This window comes from Salminus brasiliensis, chromosome 16 (genome assembly GCF_030463535.1).
Source record: "Salminus brasiliensis chromosome 16, fSalBra1.hap2, whole genome shotgun sequence".
NCBI classification, from domain to species: domain Eukaryota; kingdom Metazoa; phylum Chordata; class Actinopteri; order Characiformes; family Bryconidae; genus Salminus; species Salminus brasiliensis.
In genome coordinates this window covers 31479282-31492888 of record NC_132893.1, presented here as the reverse complement: position 1 = coordinate 31492888, position 13607 = coordinate 31479282, and the positions used below count along the sequence as shown (strand labels likewise).

Genomic DNA, 13607 nt, shown 5'->3' with positions numbered 1-13607 from the left:
AGGCGCTGTGTTTTGTAGAGGGAAGTAAATGTTGAAAATATCAGAAATGACCGTTCCTGAGGTTCCTTTTGTCCCTTTTTTAGAAAAGCATTAATCTGATAGTCTGCCTCGACTGTGATCTTCAGATATACAACCTGGATGAAAATATCTTATGAAACAGCCTTTTTATTTGTTTGTTTATTAAGAGAGCACAGTGGTAGATATTGGCCAAGCCAGTGTCTGTACACATTGAGCTCAGTCATCCAACATCCTGACCTGAATGCAATCAAATCCTCATTGCACGGTATCTTTCTGTAGCGGCCGGCGGCCATCAAACCCTAAACCTGTGTTTTGTGGAGTTGTTTTAATTTGGTCTGACGTTTCTTTTTCTTTGTTCTCAGGAAAACTGCTTCTCCTCCAAAGACTCCAGGTAGTCCGAGTCAGACCCCGCTTGCTTTGGGGCCACACCCTTCTGCAGCTTCAGAGAGTGAGGCAATGCTACACAAACGAGTCCATTTTCCTCCCAGGGGTCACCCTGAAGTCGGCTGTTACCCTGATCAGCGCAGCCCATATGACTTGCCACCCTGCCCTCCTTCCAGTGAGTGCCCCCAACTTTGCATAGCGCACACACATGCACACATGCATCGTCCAGTGTATCCTAGAGCTGCAGCTGGAGGTGATTTACTAGAATTATTAGACCGATAAACTGACTGACTTCTGGCGTTCTATGTTCCTTTGCTCCACCATCCTTTCTTAGAGGGCCACAGTGGTTTCTCTACTATAGCAGACCTGATTTGCATATGGTTACACTGGGTCCGGTTCCACTGCCCTAATGTCCTGCACTAGAGGATGTGGTGGTTGTCCTAAAGTTGTCCTACGTTGTGGTTCGTGTTTTTTTTCCCCTAAAAAACAAGGTGCCAATTATGATTTTCATCCCTGTTTCAGGTAATTACTACCCTTCCATGGTGAATCCCCACAAACCCTGCATGGCCCGCTTTTCTCGCTCCAGCCCTGCATTCGACTCGTCTGCTCCACCCTATCTGGAACCTCCCCCTTCCATCCCATCCAGGGAACGTTTAGGACCCGGCCACTTCCCTCCCGCTTACGCACCTATCCACCACCCCCACGCTCACGGCCATGGGGTCTACGCGCCAGTTTATGACAGTCGGCGGGTCTGGAGGCCGCAGCTGTACCACAGGCAAGACGGCCGGAGTAACTCTCTCCCTCCGGAAGTCCTGCACTCCTCCATCTACCAGCCTCCGCTCCGGGAGCGCTACAACTCTCTGGACAGTCCGTACTGCAGCGCTGCAGACAGGAGAGCTGCACTGCACAGGGTAAGGCCTGTTGTAATAGGTCGGTCATGATTGATAAAGGGATAAGAGCCTTTTTAAAATCCAGGACAGTGTTTACATCATTCGCACGCAGAGGTGGTGCAGGATTGCAGTATTAGAGATGTCCCTTGCGTCCCATTTAAATCGCCTCATGGGCCTGATTTACTCCAGCTCAATTGCTCATGTTTGGCAGGCTTCTCCACAAGGGGGCACTATTGGTACTCTGTTTTCAGTGATGCTGTTTTGGCCTTTAACTCAAGTTTGTAGCCGCTGCATCCGGCATTAAGCCCCAGTCACAATTCTAAATCTGACATTTGCTGCGACAGACTAGGTTTGTGTACTCGGCATCCAGGCGAATAAATTTTGCCGGTAAACTTTGACACCACAATAGCGCTTGTTTGGGTTATAAATCCACTCTCTTCGCCAGATTTCAGTAGTTTTGATGGAGGATCTCTGGTTTGTGAACTACACGGTTTCCAGCTCCACTGGCAGCCATGCTCATTGCCATGCATTTTATCAGCGGTTAGGGTTGGTAAACTGCGTCGTAGTACCTCAGTCTGTTGTTCCTTAAATTTTCAGTCTTAAATTGCAAAAATATCACTTTTTAAGAACAAAATAAGAATTTTAATTATGAAAAATCCCTACAGCAGCCACCTTGAAATATTTCACAGTATTCCACTACTGTGAAAATCTATAAATTTCTATTACAGCATTACACTTATTGATTTTATTTTATTTATTTTTTTAATGTAATGGTGCATAAATAAACGATTGTATTGGTCATCTTCCGCAATGCTATTTTCACAATAGTATTACTGGAAAGTTGTCCAGCTTCACTGACACCTCTAATCATTTAATGGAGAAAGTTTCCTTACTTTCACAACAGCCTGAGCTTTCACAGAAGGGAGGGTTTGTGGTTTGCAGTTGTCTGAGGTGGTTTCTGTGGGTGTAAGCTTTGCTCTTTGTGGTGCAGGATTCGTATGTGCGTGCTCCGCTCGGCTGTGAGGATTTCTACAGACTCAAACAGGAGCAGTGGCCTCATCAGCACAGCAACCACAACAGAGCTCAGCCTTCACCTGTTTTTGCAGTGGATCTCTGTTCAGAGGTAGGGCTGCTGCATGTGTGCATGAGTGGGTGTGTGTGTGCGTGTGTTTTGGGCAATATGTCATTTGGGTGCACTGTGGAACTTGAGAAAAGTATTCATTTCAGAGTTTGACACCGAAGCACGCTTCCTCCTCCCTTAGTGTTGGGTTAAGCTATTTAAAGTGGAGCTGTTGCTCAGCAACTGATAAATCCAGGCAAGTAGCAGTTCTGCAGTGAAAGTGTGTGTGTGTGTGTGTGTGTGTGTGTGTGGACATGAGCTCACAGAGGAAGATTTGGCACCAGAGGCTCATGCTGGCTGACTCATTTTTCACTGCTTTTCTTTTCATGGCAGCCTGTTGCGTTTCAGTGGGTGCGGGAGAGCGAGGGGAAGAGAATCATCTCTTATTCACATTATTTCTCTCTCTCCTCTCTGATTCTTTTGTCTCCAGCAGGTGGACAGTGGGGTGTGTGTGAGCTGCAAGTGCGGGGGTGGTGAGGTGCCCCGTTATTCACCCTGGTCGTGCGGTTCCGTCGGTCCCTTTGACTCTGAGCCTCTTGGCTCCGCCCACTCCTGTTCCCAACATGCAGTAAGTCACTGAAGATTTCGTTGGTTAAAGTCCTGTAATTCAGGCCCCACAGTCTTTTAACCTTCTGTACCTTCATAACCTTGGTCCAAACTAGTAAATACTGATGATTTGTTAAAGCTCTTTCCCAATAATGTAAGAATCCCAGAACGTCAGTACTTTTGCTCTTAACTCAGAAATACAATAATAAGGTATTTTGTAGGTTCGAATAGTCGCGTTGGCAAGACCCTGTGTGCATAGAGAGATGGGTATTAGACTGTGTATGTATATGTAATGAATAATAAAAAAATGTATATATAATATAATTATAATTACACAGCATATATATATATATATATATATATATATATATATATATATATATTAAGCGCTGTGTAACTTTTATATTTATGTACGTGTGTACATATGCACATATTTTAAAAATAATATATTTATTATATAGTGTGTGTGTGTGTATGTTAAAATTTTTTACGTATATACACATACATACACACAAACTATAAAAAATATTTATATATAATTAACTTAAAATATATGAACCGTTTTGTGTTTTTAAACTGGTTTGTCCCAGTTATAATTTTGTTATAGATTATATATTTTAGATATTGCACAATTGTAAAGCTTTTGACTGTTTTGAGGCAGCCTTCAACAGCCCAGTCATAGTAATTATTTGGAATGTCATTTAAAGAATTGATCATTTAGTTTTTCCAGTGTTAAATTTCCTTGGGATCTATCATGCTTCTTATTTGCTCAGATTTACTGTTCTCTATGTGAATTGACAAAATACGACCTGTATATACCTGTATATACTTTAACAGTATTCATTTCTATAGTGTAAATGCAATTTCTCATCAGACCACATACACTTAATGTTCCAGAGGATCTTTGATGGGCCTGATTATCATAAACAATATACAAGATGGTCTAAAGTAAAGGATGTACAGTGAGTTGCTGTGGCTTTTCGGCTGGCTGATCCGTCTTCTATGGCTGTTCTGCGTCTTCACTGGCCTTTCTGCTGTTGTCTCTGCGCTCTGCAGGATGTGGAGGGTGCGGGTAAGCACTGGCTGCATATTTGGGAGCCGTGCCGTCGAGTCAAGGACGAGGACCCTATAATCCCGTTCAGCGAGGGACCCATCATCTCCAAGTGGGGCGCCATTTCACGCGCTTCTCGCACAGACTACCACACCACCGAACCCGTACAGGCCACAGCAGCTCAAGGCAGGGCCAGCACCACTCCCATCAACTTCAGAGGTACGGATCAAGCTGGACTTGTCTGCCTGTAGAGCGAGGGTCCACCACTGCAGGCTTTTTTAAATAAGGGGGAAAATAATGCAATCTGGCACATTTGTGAAGGCTAAATTGTGAAATGTGTACATGTGTAATTTAGTGGGTGTTTTTTCTTAATATTCGCAGACTATGGCGCTCGCATTGAACAGGGCGACTGCAGATGGGGTCCATGTGGTTTCGACTCTAGCCGCTCCAGTTTCCTAGAGAGGTAACGGAATTTGTTTAGACGTGCAACTCCAGTTCAGTTTGTTTTATCTAAAAGTGGTTTAACTACAGGCTGAATTGTATGTCCCAAATTATTATTTATTAATAATAATGATATTATTGTAGCATTTTTAGTCCAAATCCACATGGCTTTTGGAAAAGGGATGCAAATGCATGAACTGAAACAAATATTTCATAATAGATGGGAAAATGCACATTTACAAGGTCCCAGTTCATAGGTGTTATTTATTTAGTTTATTCCTTTAAATAACCTCATCTTTTGGGAGTGAAGTAGTCCAGGTTAAAAGATCTGTTCCCACAGTACAGCAAATTTCAGATTGCAAATAAAATGCTTATTAAATAATTTGTGTTACTTATTAAACCCCATTTTCTGCCTAATGTGGCAGAAAATGCCCCTAGCAATGCCCCCGGCACTAGGAGGTAAATAACTAGCACATTTGAAGCTGCCTCCTCTTTTTGAGGTAGCCCACGTTCTTGAAGGAACGCTTGGCTCCGATATGGCACCTAACAGAGGTCCATGCTGGCCTGCATCACACTAGCAGTGATGTGGGGAATAAGTGCAAGGCCAGTTGTGCACTTCCAGACTCCGGCTGCTGATGGCAAGCAGCATGACCCACAAATAAAATTCTTATGATGGTCAAATATTTCATGCTTATTTTTCCATCTCCTTACATACTACAACCCCCTAGGGCACCATGCCCCACAGTTTGAACACGTTTCCAGTAGTACACCAGGAGATGTCTGCCCTGTTTTTGAGAATGCATGCGTGTTCGCGCTACGGTTCTAAAAATAGACTCTTATGACTCCCTGTAACTTTCTTCTGTAAAATGATCCCAGTTGCTTATTTTGGTCTTTTGGTAATTTCCTCTTTTTGGTGTCCAGTGATGATTACTCTTTAGGGCAGATTCTGAGTGGGAGAACATTTGGATCTCTCACATGATCTTAATGAGTTTCTTTTAAGAGTCTGAGGACACCGGACCCAAAATTACAGAACTTCTGCAACTCCTGTTCATTGTTTTAATTTTTTTAGCACCGACAATTTGTTTCGTGTGCATTAGTGATCGCAGGCGCAGCTCCTTCAGCAGTGGGGCTAAGCGGGGAGTGGACTTGCTCATGCGAGACGGCACTGAGAGTGAACCTGACCGAGACATTGAACTGGAGCTGTCCGCTCTTGACCTGGAGGAGCCCGAACCACAGGAGCACCAAGCAGAGGTAAAGAAGAGCTTCCACCTGCAGGTATATCTACCTGCCCTGCTATTTGAAGATATTGTAGAAGTTCTGCAAGTTGGCCTGAATAAGTTATTGTTGTAAGCTAGTGGATTTGGGTTTGTGTGAGTTTGGTGTCTGTGATGATTACTCTTAGGGCAGATTCTGAGTGGGAGAACATCTGATTCTCTCACCTGATCTTATCACAGAGTTTATAGTCTGAGAACACCAAGCACTGTTATATTAATTATGCACATTGCCATTCAGACAGATTACAGAACACTACCATACATGTTGGGCCAAGCGTGGTGGTGGTGGTGGTAATTTATTATTATTGGTGTTATTATATAAAGGTTGTCGTTAGCTCTGTAGTTGCAGAACACCACCAGATATTTTATACTGGAGACCTTTTTTTATTATTATTATTATTATTATTCTTTTAACCCCTTTAAGACTTTAGAAACTTCAGACTGTTCTGTTCTGAGAAATTGTTTATTCATAACCTTGCTGTTGTGGAATTATATTTTCCTTTTTTCTTCTCTCTCTTTCCAAGGTGTCTCTGGAGTCCCGGACTACAAATCACCTTACCAACATGTTTGGTGATCCAACAGCAAGCTCCCAGCCTGACCAGCAGTTACCTGACCACCTGTTGGACACCCATTTGTTGAAGAAAATGGCTTTTAGGTTGGATGAGCTGCACTATCCCTCTTTAAATTAAGTGCTTGATTGCTCTCATGAGCAGGTTATAGTGGAAGTTAATAGCTTTAGAGCAAAGCTTTCCCTGCGGAACGTGTTCTAGGACAGTCCTGTAAGACCCCCCTGCAATGTGGTGGTGTGTTTTGGTTGCCTGCTCTTACCCACTACCTTTTAATTCAGGAGGGACTTGTTAGTTGGTAAATTAGCTGGATCAAAATTGGGTGCAGGGTAAATGCTTTGCAGGGTTGGGAACCACTTTTCTAGGAATACACACGTTACCGACATACCGATGAGTAGGGGTACTCAGGACTGTTGAGATCCCTGTTCTTGGCAGATAATTGATTTTTTTTTTTTTTTTTAAAAATACAAAAAATAAATACATTTTATATTTATATATTATAAATTTTGTATTAATTTTTATTTATATATGATATATAAATAGATTTTTTTTTTTTGTTGTTGTTGTTGGTTGTTTGTGTCCACATTCCCCTCCGGTCCGTAACCATGCCATGTGCTCGTTACAGGAAGTCCCTTTCCCCTGGAGGCCTAAATGTGGGCAATCTGGTGATGAAGTCTGGCTCTGTGCGGCCTACAGGCACTACGGGACGCAGCCCAGGCCAGGAGATGCTTCTTAACGGGAGTTGAGGGGCCACGGATGATGTTCTCATCTTCAGATGCCCTCTAGATCAAAGGATCATGTCTAAAGGCCGTTATAATCCTTGTTTTTTTGTTTTTTTTTTGTTTATGATTGGAATGCCTTTTCAGATTTTTTTTTATTATTGTTATTCTTTATATATATATATATATATATATATATATACACACACACACACACGCACTTAGTCACACAAATGCAATGTCCTCCAGCAAAAACAATTAGCTGTCAGCCTGTAGATGTTCAGGGAAAGAGCCTAATCAATGTGATTGATGGGTAGATGAACTTTTTATTTTATTGATTTCCGAAGGGAAATTCAGAAGTAAATGTACATTACACGCTACACCAGTGTGTTTCAGGACATGTTGGCGAATGTTAAGTTGGAATTTCTTAGGTATCCCATCAGCAATGTTTAAACCCCCCCCAGATTCTCTTCACAAGAGCTACCCCCCCAATTATTTCCTTTCATTTATCACTTATGCAAAGGTGTTTACGTTTACAACCCCGTCTCAGGTCACCAAGCTGTCGGTGTCTCCCAATCCAAATCATCACCGGTGCCGCTCCTTAGCCATTGACCGGCTGATTTAAGCTTGTGCGACAGCTCCCCAGTACACAAAGTAGTAGGTTCTTGCTGATCGTGGCAAACTTCTGCTGCATAAAAAGCAAAATCTACTGCATAAAGTTCCTGCCAATAGTTCTTGTACTTTGTTTACAGTACGTGTGTTTGTATGAGGAATAAGCCAGGTGCTCAGTAAATACTGTACATTGCATCGGTCAGTGCACTATTCGTTACCACTGAATGGACATGCATGAGATGTATTCAGTGTGCTGTTTATTCATCCAATGGTAATCAGGTTTTGCGATGAACCCAATTATTGTGTGATGGTGTGCCTGGGAAGTGGTACAGTGTATTTTGTGTTTTGCCACTTGTATGTCTTTTTGCTTTAGGGCTCTACGACGTCACATACTGTAATAAGGCAGCATTAATAATGTATGTGCAGTGACCGTTGTGGCCGGATGAACTTGTAACACAGTTACTGATGAGCAGCCAGAGTTACTACTTGAGGCACAGGAGGCTGGGCTTTTTTGCTCTGAATGCTCTGAATACAGGCATTGCCTTGCTTGTATTTAATCAAGACACGCAACATCCAGCACTTTCCCTTTTCTACTAGTTCTGTTTTCTGACGGCGCAGAGCTTCTCACGCCAGCTTTCCTTGTTTCGTTTCATGGCCGTGTCAGTGGTGATGTTTCAGATTGAGTGCCAGCTGCTGAACTCCGCCTCCTCCTCACTATGAGAAAACTCTTCGCTCAGATGCCCCGCCCCCCTCCTTCGTTCCAATGAAACATCGCTAACTTCCGTGAAGTTGTTTGTCGAGTATTTCGTATCAGGAATCTTTCTCTCCTTCCATGTTGGTCGTTTGGTTGCTGGAAAGCAATGTACGCAGCTCTGTCAGCCTTCATGCGTTCTGCAGGTTTAATACCCACTAGTCCAAAGCGGCTTGATCCGTCGCCGTCTGCGCAGGTTGCAAGGAACCCGGCTTGACCGTAAGCGGTCCAGTGAAGGAAGTTTCGTTTTCCATTCAGTTTTGGCTGTCTTTCCCTGGAAGGATGGTACAAGTGGGGAAAGTCAGTGTTGAGTCACTTGAGGGAAATATCTCCTATTTATAATAGGATTTTTTTTTTATACATATATACAATGTGGATGCAGTGGTTGGAGGTGGAGACGCTATCGTCTGTGCAATGCCAAGCTGTCCACTCTATCTCACTCTTTTTACCATGTGAAACTGGTCCCTGGTCAGAATAAGTGCCCAAATGCCTTTTGCTTTTTAGCATGTATGTCTAACAAGATGCCTTGACTGACTTTAAACTGGGTTTCCTTCTGCGGCAGATGCCTCCAGATCAGAATCAGGCTCTGGCCCTCTTCCACACCCCACCTGCTATTCCTCGTGAGATTGTGAAGCTTTAAAAGTGAAGCGGAAGAGAGGGGGTTGATCAGTTGATCATAATCAGCGCTCTTATTCTTTTCTTGCCTAATTAAACAGACTTCAAGAGATATATATATATATATGTATGTGTGTGCTTAATTTCACATAAGCCCCTATGTGACCGTAGCCTCCTCATGCCTTAATGAGTTACAGGAATCGCTCTTGGAAAAAAAAAAATCCTCCCCAATTTGAAGATCATATTACCCGCCCCACTCGCTGATGCTAATAAAGTGCTTGATCACACGTATAATCCTCGGGGGCATTACAAGCCTCCTTCAATATGATTTCGCAAAGCAGCCACCAACTCTTTTCGAGCTGCCGCTAATGCAATGTCACTGGGCAGCTAACGCGCTCTGAGGATACGCAGCTCTGATGCATGGCCTAGCAGGCGCTTGTGCCGGTCAGCATCACACTGAAGTAATGTTCGGAGAGGGAGAGAGAGAGAGATCTGCCCATGAAGGCCAGTTGTGCTCTCTCGGGCTCTGGCTGCTAAAGGCAGACAGCATGGCCTGGTTTTCAGACCAATGAATCTTGGGTCCTAGTGGCAGCATCTTCGTCTGCTGGACCACTCGGAGCCCTAATTTCAGAACTGTTCAAGCTTTAGATATTATATGGCTGTGGTGATTGTGGTGAAATTGACAAAGCATTACATCAAATTTGCTGATAATGTACTCTCATCGCATTGCTCTTCTCTTACAGTAAGAGAGTCTGCAGAGTCTTATTTGTAGGCTTTTGTATTGAATGCACAGGTGATTGTGGTCAGTGAGGCCTGTTCCGTAAAAGGTTCTTCATCTACATGATCTCTCACTGTAACTGTGCTGGACTCTGCCCTCAGTTCTCCCCCTCTGATCTGTAGATCATCTATACGGGACTATCAAAGTCTAGGGTGACTGATGCGCTGTGGAAAGAGCGCAGACTTCAGTGTGACTGTGGTTTCGGCCCAGGTTTGTTCACTGGTCCTCCAGCAGATCGGATGTTTGGGTTTTTGTTTTTCTCTCCTTCCTTTTCCTTGCTGGAAAGAGAAGTTGTGGCAAAGCTATATGATAATGATAACTTCTGCACTGGTTTTGTGTGTCAGTCTAACTTCACGATTGTCTGCTGCTTTTAATGTGCAGCCTTATTTAAGGCCTGTATGTTTCTGTTTAAGTTTTTTGGGGTTTTTTTCCTACTGTCTCCTTTCTCTCAGATCATACATCTCAGCTCAGATGTATGATCTGCTTTTATCCCCCTATTATTTCTTATTATAAATCTTTTTTATTTTTTTGAGCTGGAATGCAGATTTCAGCTTTGGGTTCCACATGCACAATACCATTTACATTTGAGGAAGTGTGTGTGTGTGTGTGTGTGTGTGTGTGTGTGTGTGTGTGTGTGTGTGTGTGTGTGTGTGTGTGTGTGTGTGTGTGTGTGTGTGTGTGTGTGTGTGTGTGTGAGAGGGTGTGATTGTATAATTGTGATTCTACTGCCCCCTGCTGTTGGTGTCTTGCGCATGCCTCGGCATTATGCTTTGTATCTGCCTGCCTGTTTGTTAGGTAACTTTCTCTGTTCTTTCCACTGGAAATGTCGACTCTTGTATTTTGAATTTTAAAAATTTGTTTAGCTGCAATAACCTCGGCAGGCTTGATGGTCATCCTGATAAACGCTTGCTCGTCACTTGTACGACCGTGAACAGGAGCTGATGTGTTTGTTTTTGGACTATTTTTACGTCTGTATTAGACATTTCCTTTGCAAATCTATTGTTCGATTTAATTGTAAATGTAATACGATGGTACACATCCGTCAGTTTATATACAGCCTGAGCCTTCGTTAGATGGCGTAGTTTTATGATCAGCTATATTTAAATATAAGAGAATATTTATCAGAGAGATTCTAAAGGCTAGGATTATCTTTTGATGAAATATGAAACTATTTTGATGTTTGTTTGGGTTTTTTTGCTTTTGAAAAAGTACCACTGAACAGTCTTTCCTCTCGCTTCTGGCCACGCAAGGCTGGCTTGAGTTTGATACATGTATGGACATGTAGCTGCAGCAGAGTGGATTCTTTAATGTCTCTCTCCCCTCTGTTCTTGCTTTTCGTACCTTGGCTGAGGTCTGCTCCACTGTACCGAGCAAGCTGATATGAGCTAAAGATCATGATGTGTAATTGCATGCTGAGGTAATAAAACAGTTTCATCAGTAAATGTTGTTTTGCCTCATTTTTTACAATTGCTTATGTTTAGAGCCATCTGCTGGTGGACTGTGGGACTGCAGGAGCTCTGCAAATGGATCTGCATGTTCAAAGAAAGGATGCAGATCCTACCAACTTTTTTATTAATTTTATTTATATATATATATATATATATATTTATATATATTATGTATTCACTAATTTATTTACAAGATCATTTTCCAACCTCACTTTCACCCAAAAAATTACTTTTTATTATTGTTATTATTATTTAATTGGCTGTTTTGTTACTGTGCCTTTTAAGACTGAGCTACACTATATGGACAAAAGTATTAGGACACAAAGAGTGTTGAGTTTGTCCAGCTTTTGTCTGTCTGTCTGTCCAGGGAAAGCTTTCTACAAAAAAAAAGTTTGATGGAGCACCATCCATCATTGCAGAGAACAATCCTCCACAGCTCGATGCTGAGGAGTTTTGTACTCCTCCAGGCTGCACCTGCTATTAGGCATGGTGCCAGTATGTTCATGTTCCTCTGCTCCAGAGAGTCCTATTCTATTGGTCATGCATGCATGTCTGTGTCAGGAATGGGTGCAGCTTCAAGTAGCTTGAATGCATTCATTTAGTAGGGGTGTCCACAAACATTTGGACATATAGTGCATCCTTTCAAGCTCCCATTATAAATGCAGAACTTCACTTAATGATCAGGACCCGTCTAATAACCGTTCATTGATCAAAGTTCCTTTTGTTGTTCAGTCTGTTCACTGTAATACTGAGCCTAATCGACGCTCCAGTGCTGTTTCCTGTGTTATGAAATGGGTCATGTTGCTGCACCACCCTTTTGTGTCTGGAAGGACGCCTGGAGTGCTGCAGGTATTGTGAAATAAATGAAAATTCAGTTACAAGGAATTTAATCTGCTGCAAGATGTGCAGCCTCTTTTGAACAGGGTGTGATTTGGGAGTATATTTGGGCTTCTCAACCTGCTGCACCGCTCAGATCAGATCCTAATTTTAGTGAAAATGTAATGGGATGTCATTTTTTTTGTCTCTTATACACTTGTGCAGCACAGTGGAATTCTTCTCTTCACATTTCCCAGCTTAGAAAGCCTTGCACAGTCATGCTACAGCACCCCTGAAGCTGAGAGGAGAGGGTTGAAGGCCTTGCCCAAGGCCAAAGAGTGGCAGCTTAGCAGATCTACAACCCTGTTATCAGTAACCCAGCACTCACACAACTGCTGAGCCACCTCCGGGTCTTCACAGGTAGGTAAATGTGGAGTCAGAGGTCTTGCCCAAGGCCTCTTATTGGCCTAGTAAGAAGCTATTACTCAGTTCGGCGCTCAAACCCCAAACGAAAAGGGCAGAGTTGTCGACACTCTACAAACTGGATAACTGTGGTAATGGAGTTCTGTAGAAAATCACAGTGTTGCAATAAGACACTTGAGAAAAGAGAAGTGTATGGATGGAACGCTGTTTCAGCTTTACTAGTATCTTCATGACCAAGAAATCATCCATCCGTCCAGCCTCTTATTGGCTTTTAGCTGGACAGGGTCACGGAGGCCTGGAGGCCCAGAGACCACCCACAACACAATCATTGGGAGCAGGGCTGGACTACCCCCTGGACAGGGTGCCAGTCCATTGCAGAGAACCCCACACATCCATTAAACAATAAACACAGAGATTCTCACAAATATATATTTCATGTCCAAATGTTTGTGGACGCCCCTTGAAATGAATGCATTAATATACTTCAAGTAGGACCTGTTATTGACACAATGCACAAACAGCTTGCACACACAGTCGCTGTACAGAAGTATTGCCAATAGAATAGGACACTCTGGGGCAGATAAACATGAACCTATTGGCACCATGATGCCTAATGCCAGGTGTGGGCTAGAGGAGTATAAAGCCCCTCTGGAATAAGATAAGAGATAAGATAAGATAATCCTTTATTAGTCCCGCAGTGGGGAAATTCACAGTGTAACAGCAGAAAGGGATAGCAGGACACTCAGTTACAAAAATTTAGATAAATAAATAATTTACACTATATACACAATATAGATAAGAATTAAAAAAGCAATAAACAATATTATTTACAGCAAAAGACTCTTAATTGCACATGGGGGTGGGATATTGCACATAGTATTCCCTGACATGAACATGTGTGTGTAGTTAAGTGTGTGTGTATGTGGTCCGCTGGGAGCAGTGCTGGTTGTGCAGTCTGACGGCAGCAGGAAGGAAGGACCTGCGATACCGCTCCTTCACACACTTGGGGTGAAGCAACCTGTCGCTAAAGGAGCTGCCCAGTGCTGCCAGAGTCTCATGCATGGGGTGGGAGCTGTTCTCCAGCATGGATGCCAGCTTGGTTGTCATCCTCCTGTCTCCCACCACCTGCACTGGGTCTAAGAAGCACCCCAGGAC

The 13607-nt window shown here is 43.0% G+C and overlaps 1 protein-coding gene across 4 annotated transcripts in view; it reads left to right on the top strand.

Annotated features, from left to right (window-relative positions):
* rc3h2 (ring finger and CCCH-type domains 2) overlaps nucleotides 1–11207 on the top strand; it is a 33644-nt gene extending 22437 nt beyond the window's left edge. For 2 of the 4 annotated variants that reach the window (XM_072658318.1, XM_072658319.1), the window contains exons 11-19: nucleotides 381–577; nucleotides 925–1313; nucleotides 2284–2415; nucleotides 2843–2980; nucleotides 4015–4228; nucleotides 4391–4472; nucleotides 5548–5725; nucleotides 6249–6379; nucleotides 6916–11207. In XM_072658318.1, coding sequence (XP_072514419.1) covers nucleotides 381–577; nucleotides 925–1313; nucleotides 2284–2415; nucleotides 2843–2980; nucleotides 4015–4228; nucleotides 4391–4472; nucleotides 5548–5725; nucleotides 6249–6379; nucleotides 6916–7036 — 1582 coding nt within the window. In that variant the 3' untranslated portion in view covers nucleotides 7037–11207. The remainder of the gene's footprint in view (nucleotides 1–380; nucleotides 578–924; nucleotides 1314–2283; nucleotides 2416–2842; nucleotides 2981–4014; nucleotides 4229–4390; nucleotides 4473–5547; nucleotides 5726–6248; nucleotides 6380–6915) is intronic. The other 2 variants (XM_072658320.1, XM_072658322.1) reach the window with 2 other exon arrangements.
* Nucleotides 11208–13607: the final 2400 nt, after the last annotated feature.